Consider the following 22,342-nt stretch of genomic DNA (forward strand, 5'->3'; position numbering starts at 1 on the left):
AACGTTTACTTTCAACAAGACGGCGCTACGTGCCACACAAGCAACGAAACCATTGATCTTTTACGAGTTTTATGCGTAGGTGGATGGCTTTGTTTTTCATACACACCTACAGTTTTGTTAGAAGATTGTCCAAATTGTGTATACTTGACGTTAAAAACTGTTTACACGAGATTTCTAAAAACCACCCCACATTCCCTCTTCCCACCCCTTAAAGTAGAATTGTGATACTTCGTAAAACTGTCTACATCTGATTTAAAAAAACTCTGCTTAAAGCCCGGGCAACGCTGGGAACTCAAGCTAGTAAATTATATAATCTTTCCACATAAACTATGAAATTACTTTCAATTTCATAGAACTGGAAGGTTGTGCATTATTATTAAACCCTAAAGTAAAAATAGGTAGAGATTTAAAATATTCCTACATTGTTGGCTCAGTGCAAAAAATATTTTTTAATAACAGGGACGTGCAACGGCAACCCATTTAACCACAACAAAAAGGTTTTACATTCCGTTCATCATTTGAAATTATCTTTTCTCATAATCATACGGTATTATAATCAATTCTTCACCCAGGCTGACCGATTACGATCATTATTCTAGGGAAAGGATAGAGGATAATAATAGGCACTGCCTACTCTGTTGGCAACTTTACAAGTTTCAGAATAAAGCAGCCTTTATCTGGAGCCTGCATCTGGACCTTGGACATGCTCTAGTGGCCATGTCAGTCTAGTGGGACGCGAGTCTTGATAGATTTAAGGGCTTTTTGCTCATAAGAGCGCACGTTGGCAATGTTAATTGGATCTGTGATCTTTACAGAAACGGTACACACTAACAAGTGAGACGAACGTACATGGTCATATTGTGTAGCTAACTTATAGCCTGTGGTTAATAGCTTAATAAATTAGACGGTAGGATGTGAACAAATCTGCAACATTGCTATTAAGCTCATATGATTCAAAGTTAATTATTATAAACGTGCAAAATTTATACTTTCATTGGTTATATTTAAATAATTTATTTTGTGGGAAATTAACAGCAAATCCTAAGATGAACAAACATTATAAATACACTAATTTCGATGGACTGTGATATGAACATTCACGCGTAATGAACACAAAATTCGTTTAAAATTTTCAAAATTGCATCATAAATTTGGTACCTAATTAATAATCAGAAAATTATTTTATTATTATTGAATTCATAAATCATTAATTTTGTTTCAATTTTTGACTGATCATTTTTTAAGTTTACTAGCGGTTTTTAATATAAAGGTAAATTTTAGACGTCTCTCTGATTTGTCATCAAATAATATAATTATATTTTTTAGAAATTGGCGATTTCTGTCTTGAAAGGCTATGTGATCATAAATCTATTCAGCTTCACAAATTCTACGATAATTTTAATGTCCCGTGATTTTTCAAGTGTCTGCTCTAGTATAATAATATAAATATAATAATTATAATCTCTCCACAGAAAATTATATATACATATGAGTAAAGTGTGACAGTAAAAGTGACTATTTAGAAAATATGTTGAAGGGGTGGGGAGATTTGAGGAAATATGGGATTAGGTTTAAGGGACGAAGGAGGGAGATTAGATGGGAAGATAGACGGGGTGTTCCAGTTTGAGTTTGATTGGGTATTGGATTTTATAACTATTATATTTATATTATTATACTAGAGCAGACACTTGAACACCCTACTCTCCCTCCTTCGTCCCTTAAACCTAAGGGACGAAGGAGGGAGAGTAGATGGGAAGATAGACGGGGTGTTCCAGTTTGAGTTTGATTGGGTATTGGATTTTCATTTCATGTCTAAAATATGAGTTAAAATTATATGAGTTAAAATTGTCAAAACGGTAATATTTGAAGTTTAATTAATTTGGAGATCTGCAGTTAAAAAAGTTTTGTTTTAAATTTGTTTTGCAATTTTATTATGATATTTATGTATTTGCAAAATAAACACGTGAAAAACTTGCATTATTAAATTAGTACCTACTAACTTATTATTTGATTAATAAAGTTATGAATTTGTAAGGCGTATTTCATAGAACTGAATATTTTTAACAGAAAAATATTTTCTAGTTATCTAAATTGACAAAGATTTGTCAAGAATTCTTGCAATCTATTTATCTAATCTTATTTTTACAAAACAAACTTGTTAAGTGTGGTATTCTGATTAAAAAAATTCTGAAAAACACAAAAAATCGGACAACGACCAGAATATGTACTTTGGTGGCATTTATAGGTATTACTATTATAGGTAAGGTTTAGCCAGCGTTAACAATGTAGTTAGTGCCTGAAAATATATTTCTACGACTTGATTATAAAACATCGACTTTTCATAAATATAATATGCATTTATTATATATGTAAACCTTTCGGAAGAAATTTTCTAAATGATGGTGAAAACCCTTTCAAAATCCGTTCCGTGGTTTAGAAGAACTAAACGCACAAACAGACAGACGTGAATTTACGACTTAATACTAGGTGCTTTGTCGTATCGTGTGAGACTGACATTTTTTTTAAATTTCCATGTCGATGTTATGTAGCAGTTCCGTTATGAAGCGCCTGCCTAAATATTACACGATAAACGAATAAAAAAATTACCAACTGAAGATTAGTGTGTCATAAATAATAAATAAAAATACAAACTGGTTTAGGAGGAAATGGTCCACAAGATTGGCATATCGGTTTGAAATTGTAAGGTGATGAAAAAGATAAACGTTCATAGCAGTATTTTTCAAGCGTTTGGGATTAAATTACACGGAGTTGTGTTGCCTTTCCGCCTAGAGGTAGAACGCCGGTTTTTATGGCTATGGAGTCACGGGTTTAAAATGGATTCCAAGAAATAATATTTAATTTGTTTTCTTCTGTCTTGGAAGAAGTAGATGAAGAAGAAAAAGTGGAAGAAAGGAGAAAAAATTAAAATCGTTGATTTGGTGTTTTTGAATCGTATTGAATATGCTTGCTGAATGTGTGAAGAATAATGTTAGTTTTTCGCATAATATATGTCATAGGAGTCAAATAATATTCTCCTTGAAAGGATAAGTTATTTTTATCGTTATCTTTCTTTTGTTCATTGCTTCGTTAATTTTCTGTAAATGACACCTTCATCTACTTATTACGCTTACTAATGAGTAGATGAAAGTGTCATTATACTCTTTGCAAATCTCCACATTTCACATGATCACACATGGTTTTGTCACACGTATGCCTCAAGGATCTCATTTCTATATCATTCCGTCTACTTTCACGATTATAAATGTGAATGGTACAAGAAATTGAGGACGTTCGACTTCTGAGGAAGACACGGTACGGTCAAGTGTGCCAAATACCAAAAACCAAAGAACGTCAAGAATCAAAAGATATATGAATGTTAATGAAACAAGGGGTGTGTGCTAAGACATAGTGTTCACAGGTAGTCCTTTCTTTCTGCCTACTCCGGCGTACAAAGGACGTGGTTATTAGATAGTTTACTTTTTAATCGAATTAATTTGATAAACTTTCAAAAACTATACTGAATATAAAAACACTCCAATTTTTTTATGTAAAAATTTTGCTTTGATGAGGAAAGCAATATTGTTTTATGCATTCAAGGGATAGAATGCATAGAATGTAAAAAAATCTTACTTATCACTATTATTATAACTTTCTTATTTTTATCAATGACTATTTATTACTTTTATTTCCGATTTTATGTCCCGGTTAAATCTTCCCCATAGGAAAAACTAAACCGTTTCCACACTTTTCCACAAATGATCATCTAGGCAATCAACATTATGCAAGTGCATTATATAAGCAAAATAAATACAAGAACAACACGTCAACTCACCAGAGATCAAATGGGAAAATAATTCACCGACTTCAGATATTTTCATATCGGAGGGTTCGGATCGGTAGAACTTCTAACGGGGCCTATAAATCCTACTGATCCCCCAACATAAAAATCTTTCGTTATCCTACATGTATTTAAAATGACTAATATTCACTTATCATTATTATTATAACGTTCTTATTTTTATTAATGACTAAACTATACCAAAAAACACTATCTTACTTATTTTAAAATTATTTAAAAAAAAAAATATTATATTACATGATATATGTTCATAATTAAATTCAAATGAAACTTTGTTGGAATATTAATTTTCTTATAATTAAATTAAACATAATATGTAAATGCAATCCTCAGCACGGGAGATCCCAGTGAGGATATCATTATATCTATTTGTTACAACAACAAAAAAACCGATAGTAAAACACTTATTATTATTATTTATATTACTTTCGACACTTTTAAGATGATTATCAAATAAGATGAAATTAACTCGAATTTTTGATGAATTAAAATACAATTAATAGCTCACATCCAATATATTTTTTAAACTTAAAGTTAACTCGGTTTTAATTGATTAAAACCAAAAGATCATTAAAATTCGATATGGGGTAGACTGTACGGTGTAGTCACGTAACAGTATGTAAATCAAATCAACTTTAAATGATTTTCCACACAACTGCTACATTATGTTGCAATAATATCTTTACACGTCGACTTGAAATCGGTACCGCCTTATCTAACGGAGCCATAAATTGTTAAGTAATTATAGTTGAAACCCTTTTTATCTTCTTCGTTCAATAAAGAAGAATTCCAAAACGTTTTCCACATCATGTTTTTCTGTTTAAACAGGTATTTTCAATAACGAATGACAGTCATTTCGTTCATTACCATCATTAAAAATAGATAAAAACGTATATTGGATTACCAAAATTAAAAACATTTAAGTTAACTGTGAGAAAATTTCCTCGATCAAATTTTTGAATTGATCTGAGAATCTTTATCTCACCAATATATCTTTTGCTTTACGGTCAATTTACTAACGATTCGATGGGATAAATTTTCAATTAAAATCTAAAAATTATGATCCCGTGAGGTTTTAAAGCGTTCTTGTATGATTAAGAATTTTTTATCATGACTAGCGCAAATTAAATCACGGAATAGTCCGAATTCATCAGACATGTCATCAGTTTCGAAAATGACAGTCAAAATAATTTTGTATTAAAATATTATACACGTATGTTGTGTACTTCGTTTAGCGACACTTTAATTCAAAGCAAATCCGAGTTTATTGAACCAGAGTAACAATCACATACGCACAACAGAAAAAATAATAATTTTAGTCAATTGTACATTCAAGTATATTTTGCTTTCTGTGTTTCTTACAATCTATTTTGAATTATTAGTATTTTAAATTGACTAGCATTTTTTAGTACTTTGAATAAAATTTATTAATATTTTAAATAAAAATTTTGGTGATGATTTAGTAATTTCTCTGCAACTTTAGGTTTTTCTTTTATATATTCACTAATATTATTTTTTAATTCAAAAACAGTTCAGTTTCACAGAAACGAAGTTTATTAACCCACAAAAATTTTAAATTTACCCGAAATATTGAATATTCTAATTTTGGTTGTCTGTGGTGTGAATCTGTTCAAAAACTAAAAAATTGCTTTGAATTTAAGTACCTATCAATTTCAAAATGGGAATTGATTTTGTGAAGAATTCTGACAAGCGATAAAGTACTTACTCGTTATATAATATTTAAATGGAAATTATTAAAATTGGAATTATAAAATCTCATTATTTTTCATCAAAATTATCCTGTTTAAAAAGTGACAGCATGATGGCAAACCTGATAAAATATTAGTCGTTCAAAATATATCGAGAACACGTGTTCTTTTCCTAATAAATATCATGACGTAATGCAACAATATCAGTACGCCCATATCACTGTCAATATTTGTATGAATACGTGTTCCGCCGTCCTTACAGAACATTCCCTTTTGACTGATACTTTGTTAGGAATTCCTTTAATTTATTAGTTATGGGCCTGCAGTCCCATTTTTAAGTTGAAAATGAATAATTTGACCAGAGTTTATATATTAACATTATTCACAGCAGTAATTATTTTTTTTTAATTCATATTTTATTTAGTTATAAAATTTTACATCTTATACCTAATATATTATGTTTTCTCCGTGTACAGCACGCTAGTGTGAAAAATAATATGCAATTGCAATAAGTGAGAGATGAAAAAGAGACTTAGGAAGATGATATACATTAAAAATTATTACAGTTATTTAATAGAATATTTTTCTAAAAACAACCTTTCAAAAAATTGAAAATGAATTTTTTTAATGTCCGACGCTATATATTTAATTACACAGAATTATTCCGCCATTACCGCAAGCATTAAGTCCTGGGAAAGGCATAATGTCCTGCGAAGGAAACCAGACGAGTTCAGAGAAGAATGTGGATTCATGGAGGCTGGTTTAGTAGACACAGACGACCATCATTAAGTTAAGACACAGAAGAATTTGAAGCCTCCGCAGATCCTCGCGTATTTCATGTCAAAGTCAACCAATGGTCGAAGGGAGATAAATCTTTTTTCTATTTTCTTCGGGAACAATAGAAATACCTTTTATACAGGATATTAATCGGACCTTTATCTTCTTTATTAGGTTTACATTATTTATTTATTTCATTAGGCACAAACTCACCATTGCAAAAAAATTGCCGCTTCAGATAAGACAATACTATACATTGATTTTCATAGTAGTTACGACATACTTGTCCTTAATTTGCAGGTTATACGATAACTTATTTGATTGAAAAATAATCATAGGATTTTTTTCGACATACTCGTAGTAGAGAGTTTCCATTGATTTTAAAGTGGTTGGAACAAAACTATTTCTATTAACATCCCCCTATTCATATTCTCTTCACCTTTCAACATTACCCGGTGTTGAGGATATTGTCTAGGTCCGATAATCCACCGCATACATCCCCCATAATATTTCACTAACATCTTTTGGAGGTCACCCAATCATCATAAAATTATTTTTATGTATCACCACACCACACTGAAGCTAGCGTGACTATGGAATCCTCAATTGAGGTATGTTTTGAGGCTGGAGGTAATGGGGAGGAGAAGTAAATGTGTAGGAAGAAGGTGGGGAAGTACCTGATTATTCATACCTGGTCACCAAACACGGCCAAAGCCATTTCTTCAGAGAGTATCTTCGACTTTGCTACATCTTTCAATATAAATTTCAACGGAACATAATTTTCCTCGAGGCCTATGACATCATTAAGAATTCTGTTTGGAGGGTCTTTTAAAGGAAAGATAGTTCTGGGAAGGAAAAAGGTACGAGGGGTGGGTAGGAATATGGGTGTCAGAGGTCAAAGGTTCTCCCTCAACGGGTTTCTCTCGGCCCGGCAGTCGCATCGGCCGTCAAGACCTGAAAAATCCTCACCACATGAACCCGGACACCCCTGATAAGTCACCAAACTTAACGAATCACATAATCATAGATATGATCTAAATCATAGGTGTTTGTTATTCGAAGAATAGTTGCAGGGATGGCGGTACATGTACCCGCCTCTCCAAAAGAGATATTTTATAAATGTGAAAATTATAAATATAGCAATTCAAAACAGATAACCGTTTGATTCTCCTGAAGGGGATGATTAAAAAATCAGGTGCAGTTTGACGGATGAGTCATTACTAGTGAGATCCTCCTAACGAAGCCTATGTTATCCGGGGATATAAGCAAAAAAAAAAAAATATGATTTCCGCAAGGTACTATTAAGTTTTCTCTGGGCACTCTTTTTTACTTTTCGTTTAATGTCTACTTTTGTGATTTGCTTGAAAATAGAACAGGTGTGATGTACATACACAAGATCAAACACGTATTGAGAAAACGGTGTTTGTAACCATGTACCGTATCCTTAACCTTTATCGAAGGTGGATTTTGAATGTTGTTATTTTTTAGTTATGAAATGCGTCCATCGTTTTTCAAGATTTTAACTTATTGCAAACCTTTTCACAAGCCCTATCGTCGCAGATAAATTTCGTCGAAAACCAAAAGTAACCGATATAAAAGCATATCACTTTGAATGCATAGAAAAATGTACTTAAGTACTAATTTATTTCAAAAGTCATTGAAACTATGATTATATAATTAAAACCTACGTCATATTATCACGTTTTGTTAGTTTGCATGATTCATTGAATTATACTAATAGCTAGTGGCATAACGCGTCAAGCGCTGAACATGAACAACGCGATCGCCCACTTGCATAAATGCACCCCAACGGCTTAGAGTGCATTTGACGGAGCCCCGCCTGCATGCATTATGCCAGAACTGTCCAGCACTCACCAATCAAGATGCCAGCACACAATGTGCAAGGCTTCAGAACTGCATTGCTTTCTTCTTATTTCATCGCGTTTAGTGGCAAATCGTTAAATTCTCGCGGTTATGCCCCGACGAACAAACATGCTTTTCTTTCCATCGCTGTTTGTGAGTTTTTGTTATGCTGAGTAACAATCTACTACTGGCCTTTGCTGGACCAACAATTCAGACAAGTAGTGCTTTTTGTTAAATACCAATTCCTGCAATGGTAAAGGTGGACGATAATAATTAACTTTGTGGGGATTAATTACGTTTATGGGAGAGGTGTTAAAAACAAGATTGTTATAATAGTTGCTTCTCTTGTGATTACCTGTTTAATGATTTTTCCTCTTGCGATGCACTTCGTTTAAAACTGCACTCATTTTACATAACTCTGACCGAAAAAAAAATTCCCTGTTTAAGAATACGTTGGAATCGTATAATGATGACTGTCTCTGCAATGTGGTATATTATGCATCTGTTGCGTCAGGCAGTTTCAGGTTTGATTCCAATCCAATCGCGGTAGAAAAAAAGATGATTTCAATTAATTTCAGATGTAGGACAAATTTACCTCTCGGTGTTTTAATGTTGTTGATAACATTTACTGTTACTTCGTTTGTTACTAGTTAATGTCATGGTTGTAGATCCAGAGACGTGACGACTTAACTTTTTCAAGGGATTGTTGGGAGACATTAAGTTAGGTGGAAGTCAAGTACAAGTAAATAACATTGATAAAAACTACATCAACATGCGTAAATTAATTGTATGAGTTATGATAACTGTTAAATATAACCTTCATGTATTTTAAGGAAACGATATTCGATCGCAATAAGAATTAAATCTAATTGCATCAAATTTTATTCACGCTTTTGAATACTTTTTAATGTAATCTAATTTAATCTAAAGAGTGCTGAAACTGGTTCATGCAGGCGCTTTTTCTTCATTCACAGATGAAAGGTTTTTTCCAAAGCCGTTTTCATAAATGCAAATGAAGGTCTGCACTTTCTCAAAACACATAAATAATCTCAATCCGAAAACGAACTTTTCGATGGAGATAATTTTGGTGTCAGTTGATCAATTTATTATATCCAGTTTATTTCTTCTTCTGTTTTACTTCTTGTACGCAAATAACTTTAATACTCTCAATTAAAAATAAATTACACTTATTATTGATATTAGGTTAGGTTAGGCTTCTGTGGAGATGTTCGATTGTTCGAGATGTTACGATCTTTGGCTACGAATCCGTAGATCGCGGGTTCTAATCCCGTCGACAGCTAGTAAATTTAGTTTAATTAATATGTGTTCACAATAATTTATTTATTGAAAATAATAATATATTTGCAGCACGTTCCTGAGTAGTGCATACTTTCAGTACAGCCCTGGTGAAAGAACACCATTCTGATTAGAAATTTGGCTTGAAATGACTTTAGCCATGTTTCGTAACCAAATCTGAAGAGCCAGGTACTTTCTCACCTTTTCGTTCCCCATCTCCTTCCCTTCCCTACTACCTTCAACCTCCAAATATAGAATTAGAATTACACAGAATTTTCTTCAAAAACAATTTTCTATTGATTTATCCCTTGCAAAACGAGTGCCTCAAAGAATCAGACATCCTATTCAAAAGACGTTTCCTTTTTTCTGAATATCTCTCAAGGGATCTTATTCCCAACCAACTGTGTTCTAGTATTAATTAATCTAGATGCACAGTATTGCTTCTTTGAAAACATTGAAACTAAATAAAGAAATAGTTTTTCATTATATGTGAACTATACAGAACAGTCTTCCCAGTGTCTCTCCATTCCTAATTAGGTCTATGGAGTAAAGATAAGGATGCGGCCTTAATCTTCAAGCAACAAGAACATTGTCTTCTATGGGATTCGCCGCTTGGGGTCCAGGGAGGCGGCAATCCCTTAGGAAATATACCTTTTCTAAAAGCATCATAAGAGCCTTGCGATAAATGCAACACGTATATTAATAAGATTTAACTACGAATGTATAAACGAACTCTTAGATGGGCTACTGGCTGTAGTCCGAAGTCTGATGTGTAGGAATGAACACGGTATGGAAAGAATGGAAAAAGGATGACCAAACACTAACCACTGTATCTCTACAAAGGACCATACAACACAATCACAATATAGTGAGTTCCATCGCGATACCTTGAGGTAATTATCGCCAAAACAAAACGAATAAGTACTTAAAACGACATTAAGCACTTCAAATTTAGTTATTACATATAATTTTTTTTACATTTTTTTTTATTTTTTAAGGGTTTAAATTTTTTCACTATGTCCATAATAGTAGGTATGTTATTATTTGAAGCTAGACAATAATAAATGCTTATAAGATAGAATACATCTAATGTAGGTACAGTATGCTTGCGTATGAAAAGTAAATTTATACAATCAATACGCTTGTTTTTATTGAAGTAAGAATTAGGTTTTATATTGGGTTTCTGTTACAATGAATTGCATTTTCAAACTATGAAGCAATCCGAAACATTCGTCTAAATAAGTCTATATTTAAATATTTTAGATAGATAAACATGGAAGTTTTCGTATCTCAGAATATGACATTTACAAATAGCTGCGTTTTTGCTTTTGACGGCCGTATACGAATATGGTTTATCGCATCCATATAACGTTTAAAAACAATCGATCGTATGGAAAATGTTATTACTACTTATTTCCTATTTTAAACGATTAGAATGAAATTAGCATTGCTTACTCACAGTTTTTGTATGGGTATAAAATTATATAGGTACACCGTTCTGAATCTTCCTCATTCTCTGAACTGCTTTCTCGTGGCTTAGATCGAATAGAAACCTGATCAATTCTTCGCGTAAAATTAGTTCGAACAATGCGATTCTTCGTACTCTCTGTGCCATATATGGCACAGCTCATAGACAATGAATAGCACATGAATATGACGAAGTCACGACATTCTGCCTCGTCGGTGAAATGAAAATGATCATTATTGACAAAGAATCATCATTAATTTACTAACGAACACATTGCTGTTTAATTACAGGTCGTCATTCCAATGGATTTTGCAATGAAAATAGAAGTTATTTTTCAAACCGATTTTCATCCAGTTTGGCACGCAAATATCAACTGGACAAATTACGTAGGTCACTATTATTTAACGTAATGTAGAAATGTTGCTCGTTAATTTCTAAATATATTTAATACCTTTTAAAAAAGATTACAGGTAGACTACACTGTCTTTATTACTAAATTTCTGTTCGGTAATTTCGCGGAGTATTTTTTTTACATTTTGAGACATTTATTTTTAAATTGTGATTTCTGGTTATATTTTAGGTGGTGTTATTTTTCGACAGCTAAGCACCGTCCGAAAAACAATTTTTTTTTTCATGACAACTATATTTGTCAATGTGTAAGAAATAATGATCACGTAAAGCAATATTTTCCATATGGATCGCGATACGGTTTCCAAGCGGGGAACTGTATTGAAATAAGGTTCGTGTAAAGCTAGCTTCATTAAAATAATAATTGTTAATAGATTTAAAAAACGCCCGATATTCAGATTTGAAAAAATTTAATAATCAATATAAAGTCTTGCTTTACTTAAAAAAAACGTGGTTTAAAAGCTACATAGCCATTCGAAAATTATATTTCCGATATATTATATGGCCGAAAAAGTGACGCTGATTCATATTATCTAGACAGAAAACTGATTTGAGCTGAAATATTGAAAAAAATTAAAATTAACAACATTATTCAACAGCTTTGGAAAATGTTTCTGTATTTTTTCCACAACTCCACACAGAAGGCACAGAAAAAAATCGTTTCTGTTGAGGTTGTCAAACTCAAGAACTAGTCCTAAAAACTACCTACCCGTTCTCATGTGACAAATGTCAACAGTGTACAATCGTAGGTTGTGCGTTTGACGTGATTCCCGACTTTGCACCGGAACCGAATAGAGCAATAACGCTAGTTCCTCGGCAGCATCTCTCATGCTGAGAGCATCTTCCATTGAAATACCTGTAGAATAAGGATAAAATTTCCACCTAACGCCTGTGCTCTGAATATTGCAATTAATTTTTTAAGATAGGGGAATCTAACAAACGGACTAAATAAAAATATTAAAACGCTTGGGTTATTAGGTAACGGAAAATCGGTTCCATGATAACTCAACACAGTGACCATTAAACACACCTTTAAAAAGTGATATATAGTCATTAAAAACGATGAAAAAAAATTTAAACCTAACCTAACCTAACCTACTTAACCCAGTTAGTAATGTTTTTGTTCCATCACTTTCCATGACTTTATATAACTTTTTAAAGATGTGATGAATTATTATTTTGACGATGTATCCGGTCACCCGGAAAATCAACTGCTTTGATTCTGATGTAAAATGTACCCAGATATTGGGGAGCTATTTACTTTCGCAATGGAGACTCCTGTGTGGTCATCAAACGAAAAAAAATACCGTTTCGTCAGGCAAATTATTAGTTAAAACCATTTCCTCTTATCTCTTTATCTTACCGCTTTAATTACTTTTTACTTGTAATCAAACCACGTCGACGTATTTACATACACGTTAAAAGCGTGGGTCGAGTACCTGTATAGATTTAGACACATCTCAGCAGAACTATTTGAATAATAATATTAAAAATGATTTGTTTAATACATGACACAAACAGAAAAGAACGATTTTTTTGTATCCACTTAAAATATTTTCTCACGCTTGACATCCGTATTCGTATTTCAGTTATTTATGGTGTTTTATTTTTAATTCAATAAGTGTATAGTTTATGCTAATTTTAAGCACACAAATACCATTTGATTCTGCTCAAACTAAGATTCAATGTATTTATATTAACCATACGCCTATAATAGAAATTCAACACTTTTTATAGACTAATGTTATAATATCAATCATACTCATTTAGTTTGTCTGTGCTGTGCGTTAGTCCTACGTGAAATATGGTTCAAAAAAACTTTAATTTGTTAAATTCGGAACTGATTGTGTGAAGAATTCGGACAAGCGATAAAGTACCTATATAAGCACTAGAGGTTTTTATCTACCATCTGTCGGAATCATATTCAGACCGTGCTCGCAAATATCGTTAACAGGCCATAGAAGACGGGTTTCGTCCATATCGTATTGATATATAGCTTTATAAATCATCGGTGCTAGACCTCCAGATGTCTGTATGGAACTAATATATTTACGAGTACCAATAACAGAATTGAAACTGACAGGACTTTTTGAAATTACACATACTCAAAATATGCCTTCGACATCGCATCGACTGAATTTTGACACTTTGAATTTTGAATTAGAACCGGCATCCATTCAATAATGATCACCATAGTTGTCAAGCAGTTGATCCGGGTTCGATTCTCGGCAGTGGCAATATTTATTTATTCTTAAATACTTTTTTTTTAATTATGCACTAATAATTTAATAATTTTCTATATTTTTTTCAGTTTCGTGCAAGAATTCATCAGCGAGCCGTTAGATGGAGTCTCATTGGTGGTGGAGGCGCTCCGCACTATCCAGCTCAGCCAGTCGGGGGGCAACTCCCCCCCTCCTAACGCCTCCGCCGGGTCGGGGACTGTGGTCGCTACCTCTCCGCCTCCCAGACTGCCACCTGCCGTACAGAGAAGGTCTCTGTTGGATGAACTTGCTTGTTTGTAAGTTATGAAAATCTAATATTATTACCCTAATGTCTGCCTTGCATGCTTAGTCACAAACAGAAGTGCTGCCATCTATAATGTTAAAAGATAACATTTGAAGCTAAAATGATAAATAATTGTCCTAAAGGACAAATTTGATGATATTTAAAAAATCGGGGCGTCTAATTGGTCCGAGTATTAGTTAGATTTTTTTTAAGGTTATGAGTTTTTACAGTATGAGAAATGAAACAAAACACGATTAAAACCGATACATCACTTCGGAGGAAGGACAGAAGGATGACCGACTAAAATATAAATATTTTAAGCATCAGATCATAGACAATTGATAAACCAGCCAATCGGGGAAAGGGGAACAAACTAAGTTGCAAAGAGCGCGGGAGGTGGCGGGACCGTCTAATTTTCTGTGATTTGTCAATAAATTAATCTTACAGCATAAAGGCAACTCGCATTGTAATATCGCTATTCAGTCCTCAATAATAAGATTTGCCTACAAATTACTAGTCCTTTTTAAAAAATGTTGGCTGCGTAAAAAAACTTAACAACAAATACCAAATCGGGTAAATAAAAAGTTCGGGCTTGATTTTAAAATTGTATATTTTACTACACTATTATTAAGAAACTTTTGCAAATATGTTATAATTTAACAACTAAAGCCAGACGGTTTGTTTAAAAACGATTCAGATTCTGCGTAGAAAGGTTCCACAACGTACAACTACGCTGCAAATATTTGCCTTTTTTAGCGAACTTTACTGTTCTGCGCAGCGGCTGGTTATTTCATTGTGCGCTCTTCGGCGGTCAATGTACGACTAAAATCAATGTTAATACAAAGTATTCTTGAACCCTCGTGGTGCCAAAAATGTAGTCGTTTTCCTCCAGCTCGTTGAAAAATACCATATTTTTATATATTTTTTAATATTTTATGTACCTCTTGTATTTGGTAAGTTCTCAACTGAAAATATCAACCTTGGATAATACGCTATTGTAATTATTGCATGGTCTGTTCAGGCAAAAATTCTGCTTAGAGTTCGTTTTGCTTTGATCACCCGGAACAGGACACAATAGCGTGTTGAACGCGCAGGTACATTGAATGGAATCTTGGAATCTGGGATTTGAATATTATTGTTTTTACAACGAAGGGAAATATGAGTGTGATAGCTAATCTTTGGGATATCATTTTGTCATTATTCATTCATTACGATTTGAATTATCTTAACTTAATATAGAGCTAAAGTTTCTTCAAAGAATGACTGAAGATGCCTTTCAAAAAATTTCCGTTTTACAATTTATCACAGCAACTGATCCCCATATGTTTTGTTTTCAGACAATGCCTTCACAGTTGTTGCCAACGGTATCCAGAATCAGCTCGAAGATTGGTGTCTTGTCCCGCGGGGCTTTACGCCCTCGCGGCGTGCATCATGTCCACAGTCAACAAGTCTAGAGTCCTGGCTTTGCAGGTATTACCATTTATCTTACTTTCATCTATCTCCTTATCGTAGAAATGAAATCATTTCCTCTAATGAGAAAATTAGTTTGGTTCTAGTCGTGTTCTTGTGTTATTTCGATCTTTATCACTGAAGTCTGTCATCATTCATTGCATCGCTGATATTGTCTTTGCAGTAGTTATCAAACGCCTTTCTGTGTAAATATTTGCATCTACAACAAGTTTTGTGGGTAGAATATATGAATTAGAGCAAAAGTTTATCCATAGCATTGATATTATGGATATATTCATCACATTTCTGAGTATGCTCAGAAATCTACTAATAAATACACAATAAATCAAAACACGGAAGATTTTGATTAGCTTCTGATTAGTTGGTTAATAGGGGCACTATCCAAAATATTGTGGGTGGATAGAATAGGAAAGAAATTGGTCATCAAATGGCCGAACATTGCAAAACTAGCAAATATACGAATTAAAATTAATAGACTAATATATTATGTTGATTACATCATGAAAGGTGACAAAGATTATGGATATCTCAGTGCAATGATTGTGATTTTCCAGAGGAATATTAACGGTAAACATAGTGAAGACATTGCAAATAATCGTTTTGAAATTTACATAAGATCCATACTCCGATGGGGATGCCGCAGGAAGAAGAATTGTGTTACTCTTTTGCTCTCTGTTAGATTTAGAACAAACTGTTGAAATAGACTGGAGTTTATTGAGTAATTTACTAAATTTAATTGTTTTGTTTCCAGCTGCTGACAACAGCCTGCGAAGTATCCCAGCAGGGCCACTCCGGGGTTTCTGAGGCTCTATCCACCCTGCGCCTGCGTTACGGCGAGCCTTGTCGCTTCCGCTTCCTTGCCGGGATGCTCCAGAGCGGGGCAGGAGGGGGGGAGCTTCCAGCCGCAGGATTAAGGCTGTTGGCCGCATTACTTGGAGGAGCACCCACCCCGCAGAGGAAGCTGTACCTTCAAGCGGAGCTGGACCAAGCTGGGTTAGACGTGGTAGCGATACGGAAGGTGAGAAAAATTCACAAAATTCGGGAAATATTGTTACCGATTCGTTTACATATCATAGTTACAGAATAACCAGGTAATAATAGTAAATCCTTGGGACACACTGATTTGATGTTTTTGAGCTCTCATTAACAAGATTCTCGAGTTTAAGGTTCATTTTAATTCTCTGTGGTTTATTTTATGGATTAGGCCCACAGTTTTTTCGTCTCGGTTTAGTCTCACAACCATATGTTGGCGACCACTAGTCCGTATTGCAAAGTTCTACGCCGACTAATTAAAAGAGGAATAGTAAGAAATTGAAGTCTCAGTAGGTGAATAACGTCCTGGCTGAAGAAACGCCATGCTTTATTCGTAAAACTACTTCATTGTGTAAACCAAAAAATATCTATGATGGTGTTTTACATTCAATGGAAGAGAAAAAGGCCTGTGTAACCAAAGCGCATACTATTGCAAAGCTCTTAATATGTAATATCCCTTTTAAGCCCACTGTATCGAGTAGAGATTTGTAATGATGTGAATAATGCTTTTAAAAGAAATCCAAACCCAGTTCAAATCAATTAAAGTAGTAGAAATCTGGAAAATTGAATTAAACGTTATCTGAAAATATATAACTCATTCTCAGCCAACACCTGATAATTTTTTCGCATTTTTAATTCATTAATACTCTACCTTTCACAATCACATTTTAAGCTGGTGTAATTGAAGTTAACAAGCAGATAGGTAGTAGGCAGGCTCTGCGCTGGTATTACCAGTGGCAGGGGACAGGTTATGAGAGCAAAGAAAGCGAACAAAGAACCGGATCTGAACAGGTAGGTGACTTTACTTGGACATCCGCTAGCTGCTTATTTCCTGTAGCTAGTAGCACTATTCATCTTTGGGATGGTGTATAGGTAACTTTTAGTTTCTTTCTGTGCAAACGAAAGTAATCATTGAATTTTTACATTGCGTTACTAAATTGCCTTCTTCTTATAACAAACAAAGACTTTATGACAACAACGAAGAATCAATCTTTCAAATTGTTTAATATCCAATTTTCCACAGTTAGCAATATGATAACCAATGAACGCAAGTGTATTATCCTAATAAATGATTTGGGGTAACGTTTGTAGGTTGTGAATTCGAGAGTACTTGACCGCTGAGTTAATTTTTGAGGTTGAAATAATGTTATTGTATTGTAATAAGTTTTCGTTTCTCTTGATCATGTCAAATTTTCTTCGGGTGTCCTCGACCTTTTCAACCATTCAATTCCAATTCATTCATTCTCCTTACATCTCTTTCTTCGTTCATCACTTACGTTTCATTTTACCACAGTAATTATTTAATTCATTTCATGTCGGGCATCCCCGACTTGTATTACCATTCGCTTCATGAAGTATTTTGAAATCCACAATGATACTGTTAAAAAACTACATTATGTCGACTTGAGTTCCACTCCATATTCCAGTACAGGGATAACTCACCATTTCAAACCACTCTCTAAACACTCCTGGCACTAAGAAGACTGCATTTTGACATTTTCATAGAAATCAGATCTTATACCATTCATTTTACATATATATAAATATATTTATAGAAGATTGTATTCTTATCAATGTAATTAATCAATTCATTTTCGAATGTATTTGTTAACAGGCTGTAGCCAGAAACACTCCAGGGGCTGACCAAGTATTGATAGAACTTGCTCGATATGAGCGTCAACTGATTGATGTGGATGGACTGAGCGAAAAGGCGACAGAAGCTGAAAGAGAGAAAGACGACCTCAGAACTAAACTCCAACTGCTAGAGAAAAGAGTTCAGGTAAAAATGTCATATTTAACGTTTATAAAATTCAGCTGACCTCTGTTAAATATTATCTAATGTTGAAAGCTAATCTTAAAACAAATCCTCTTATAAGTATTAAGAATATGAGAACTTTACTCTTCTTGCGATGTTCTGGAATAAGTTTTAAGGAATTTTTATTATTTTTTAGATCCTTCAAGAAGAAAAAGGAATTTTGCTCTCCTTAGAACAGTGTTTGAAAGAACGATGCTGTGAACTCCAAGAGGAAGTTACTTCTCTCCGATCAGATCACGGAACAACACTCAGGAAGAAACCTGCTCCCAAACAAAAAACAGTGAAAAGAGGTAAAATATTATTTTATACGGCTTTTTGAGAAATTCATGAATACATTTTTGCTAAATGCAAAAAAAAATTACAAAATTTTTCACCTTAAAACTTAAATCCTTGACTTGTGTAATATTCTTCAAATAAAACTAAGGTGAAGGGATTACCTTGGGTTATTTTGTTTGTGTAAATACTAAATATATACACTGAAGGCAAGTTTAATAGCGGAAACATCACCGGTATCAATTAACTAACTAATAACTATTAATATAAACTATAAAGTACAGTAACATTCTGTGGTCTGTGAGCACTCGGTATTAAACCACCGTTTGTTTTTCACAAACAATGCAGTCGAATATAACACTTATTACTCTTAAAAAATTTAAAATACTGTTGACACATAGGTCCTTTTATGTGACAAATTAAATGATCTTCAAATAATCTTCAAATCTAAAGTTTTTTACTCTTTTTTTAGATGAATCTTCACCTCCAGAAGACGAAGGCATAAGCTCTTCTGAAAGATCTCTCAGCCCAGATGATGAATTACAAAGAGAACCCATGGTGTATGAAGTATTCAATGTAAAAAATGAAACAATTCTTATGCGCTCTGGTAATCCAAAAGAAAAAAGGCGCCAAACACCTCCCTCAGAAATATCGATAAAAAAACTCACCGACGACGAAGATGAAACAACCATTGAAGAAGTCATCGAAGAACTCAGAAACATTATTAATGACGCTGAATCTGAACAGTATGAAAAGGACAAAATTGCTGAAGAAAAACTATCGAAATTCAACCAAAAATCTGAAATTAATGTGTCCATTGGTGTTGAATCCAGAAATCACAGTGACCTCGAGAAAAAAGACTCCATCACAAGCACCAAACACAATATTATAATTACTAATGGATCTGACTATATTGCTCGTTCAATTGTAGATTCGGATTCAGAAATTATCCCTGTAAAAATACTACCTCAACCTCCGAGAAAGTCGAAGAGTTTGGTCCATCTTTTTATACCAACTGCGCAGCAAGGAGTTATTTGCAATAACAAAAATGATTCACAGTATGATGATGACCCACAATATTATTCAAGTGATGAAGGCTCTGATTCACTATTAAGCGCTTCAAGATGCCAACCGCAGCTTCCACCAGTTCGTCCAGATAAACAGGAAGTTTACGTCAAAACGAATAACAGGTCACTTTTGAACACAATAATGGATGCAAGGGAAAGGGCAGTGATGGCAGAAAAAAAGGAACAATTAAGAAGATCGAGACACAAATCAGGTGAGGAAGTTTGCAGGAAACAGTCAATCAAGAGAACGGAATCATTCACAAGGGTAGAACAGCAAGTAGGAATTGTTAGTGTTGATGACCTTGGAAAGATAGGCAGGGACAGCTTTGATGGACTATTTTATCTCAACGAGGCAAACGATGCACAATATGAAACACTTACCAGGCACGGGAACAAGAGAAATGAACAGACAACGCAAGTGGCACTTTTAAAACAGCGAGAAGACTTTGCAGCACTTCTAGAAGCTAAAAAACTCACCAAAAGCCTGGACAGAATCGACGAAGGCCTTGACTCCATGGTAGACATAATTCTCACATCAGAGAATAATCGCCAGTTTGATTGGACTGGAAAAATGACTAAAATGCATTCAAATATAGACCTGGCTAGAGACTCGTCAGGCAATGTTGTAGTCAGAAGCCCGAGCAAAAGGCGATTGAGTCGAAACACGAGAAGCAGGCACGATTCAAAGGGGTCTGGAACCAAAGTCACCCAAGAAGTTTATGAAACAAGTCACCCATCTTCTGACGGTTCGCATAGACTCTTTTTCCCCTCTTCTAGAGTGAGTTCTAACTCCTACGAACACCATTCCCAGAACAATGGCAGCAACACCTCTTTCATCATAAGAAGAGGTCACACAAATGCCGGTCTCTATTCTGGACAAAATAATTGCAACAAAGACGGAACTAAGAGCTTTTCAACTTCCAGAATAATGAGTGTCGGAATATCTGGAAATAACACAACGAGAGCTTTGTCGCCTCCCGGAACAAGGAGTACGAGTATAGCCAGTAATATGAACGGTTTGGCAAAATTAACTGATATTCCTTCTGGATTATATTGAGAAGTTAATTTCACAAATATATGAACTTAGGAGTCGTGAAAATTTATTTACATAAAAGAAAAACGTGACAACACAATGCTGGACAAAATTATGTTATTCTTAATGTTCTTCATTTGACTTATTTCACTCAGATAAATCGGTTTTAATTAATTACTTTTAGTATTTATCTTTATCGAAAGAGTATTTTGAACATTCCGTTCATTCCTGGATTTCTCGTGTAACGGTGATTTCGGAAATGAATACGAAGAATTCAATGTTGTAAATAAGTTTTTTAATCATAACTATTATTAAACGAATCAAATTATATTAAGTGCAATATTATTATTAATTTAAGAAATATTTTCATGGAATATCCCTAAATTACAAAGAAGATAAAGGAAAAATATTTTCTAAAAACTTATTTTTGTAAGCATCCCTACTTAATTAACATGTGAAATTAATTATACGATTTACAATTAAATAATGGGTATAAACGATAATAATGAATCTCAAAAGTGGTGTTGGTGAAGTATCGGGATAAAGTATTAAGGAGAAAACAAATCAATTGAAAATTTAAGATGCCGTTTTTAAAAATTTTGTGAAACTGCAAAATTTTGACAAGACGCCTTAATTTATATGATAAATGCCAAATGCTATATGTTAATAGTTTGAGTAAATTAAAATAGAAATAAATTGTTTTAAGGAATAATTATTTTGTTATTTTACATGAAGAAATATAATAAAATTAATGATGTCGATTTCTTCTCTTTATTTGTCCTACCCTTGATGTCACATGGGAAAAACCACAGCGTGTTGCGTACGACAGGGCTTCCGAAACTCGTTTACATGTCATGTGGGGGTTTTCAAAATCGTTGAAGTGGGGTGGAGTATATTGAAACTTTTTTTTTTTGATAAACTAATGTTTATAAGACAAGGTTTTATGCATAGCGCAAAGGATAACAAATTATTATAAGCAATAATTAGTCGCCTGAAATATCAATACAAATTGCAAATATCTCCCGAGTAAAAATAAATGCCGCCGACGGGAATGGTGAAAAAACGGGAGGTGAAAAAATATAATAAGCAGTAATTGTTGATTGAAGTACTAGAACATATTGAATTAGTTGGCGTGTTGGAAATAAACCGACGTGGCTCAGTGGTCCAGAGCATCTGACCGGACATCAGAAGGTGCGGCTTCAATTCCCGGCGACGGTATTTATTTTTACTCGGGAGATATTTTCAATTTGTATTGATATTTCTGGCGACTAATTATTGCTTTTAATAATTTGTTATATTGAAATATGTTTGGCGTGGATGAATGTTAGAGTTATGATGCGTAGACAACCTTTATTTGTTTTCCCATATAGGTAATTTAATTAAGTATTTACCTAATTTAATTTTTTCAAATACCTAGACAAACAACATACATCTATTTTAAATTTTCGACCAAGTTGCGCCATCTCTTGGGCCTGAAAGTAGCCAATTAAAGCTAGTAAAAAAATATGCTTTGCTTTGACTAAGGATTGAACCTTCCTCACAGGGGTTGGCTCTCAAACTGCTGTGAACTTTTAAAGTGTATTTTAAAACTTAAAAAAAATGTTTTCACTGAGGATTGAACTTTCCTCCCCTGGGACTAGAGTCAACACTGCTAACACCTAAACAAATCGTAATTTATATCGTATATGAGCTGCTGTAAACTTTCTAATAAAATATCAACCAATTTCAGAAAAATGTTAGTGTGAGTGTCATCAAGTGTATCTGTC

The 22,342-nt window shown here is 33.7% G+C and overlaps 1 protein-coding gene across 1 annotated transcript in view; it reads left to right on the plus strand.

Annotated features, from left to right (window-relative positions):
* mwh (multiple wing hairs) overlaps positions 1-21,326 on the plus strand; it is a 204,123-nt gene extending 182,797 nt beyond the window's left edge. Inside the window, exons 6-11 of the mRNA XM_089638341.1 lie at positions 13,692-13,898; positions 15,223-15,355; positions 16,107-16,373; positions 18,003-18,167; positions 18,340-18,493; positions 18,949-21,326. Coding sequence (XP_089494467.1) covers positions 13,692-13,898; positions 15,223-15,355; positions 16,107-16,373; positions 18,003-18,167; positions 18,340-18,493; positions 18,949-20,600 — 2,578 coding nt within the window. The 3' untranslated portion in view covers positions 20,601-21,326. The remainder of the gene's footprint in view (positions 1-13,691; positions 13,899-15,222; positions 15,356-16,106; positions 16,374-18,002; positions 18,168-18,339; positions 18,494-18,948) is intronic.
* The last annotated feature ends 1,016 nt before the right edge of the window (positions 21,327-22,342 follow it).

Source organism: Hesperophylax consimilis, chromosome 12 (assembly GCF_061612785.1).
Source record: "Hesperophylax consimilis isolate HC1 chromosome 12, BYU_Hcon_1.0, whole genome shotgun sequence".
In the NCBI taxonomy this organism is placed as follows: Eukaryota; Metazoa; Arthropoda; class Insecta; order Trichoptera; family Limnephilidae; genus Hesperophylax; species Hesperophylax consimilis.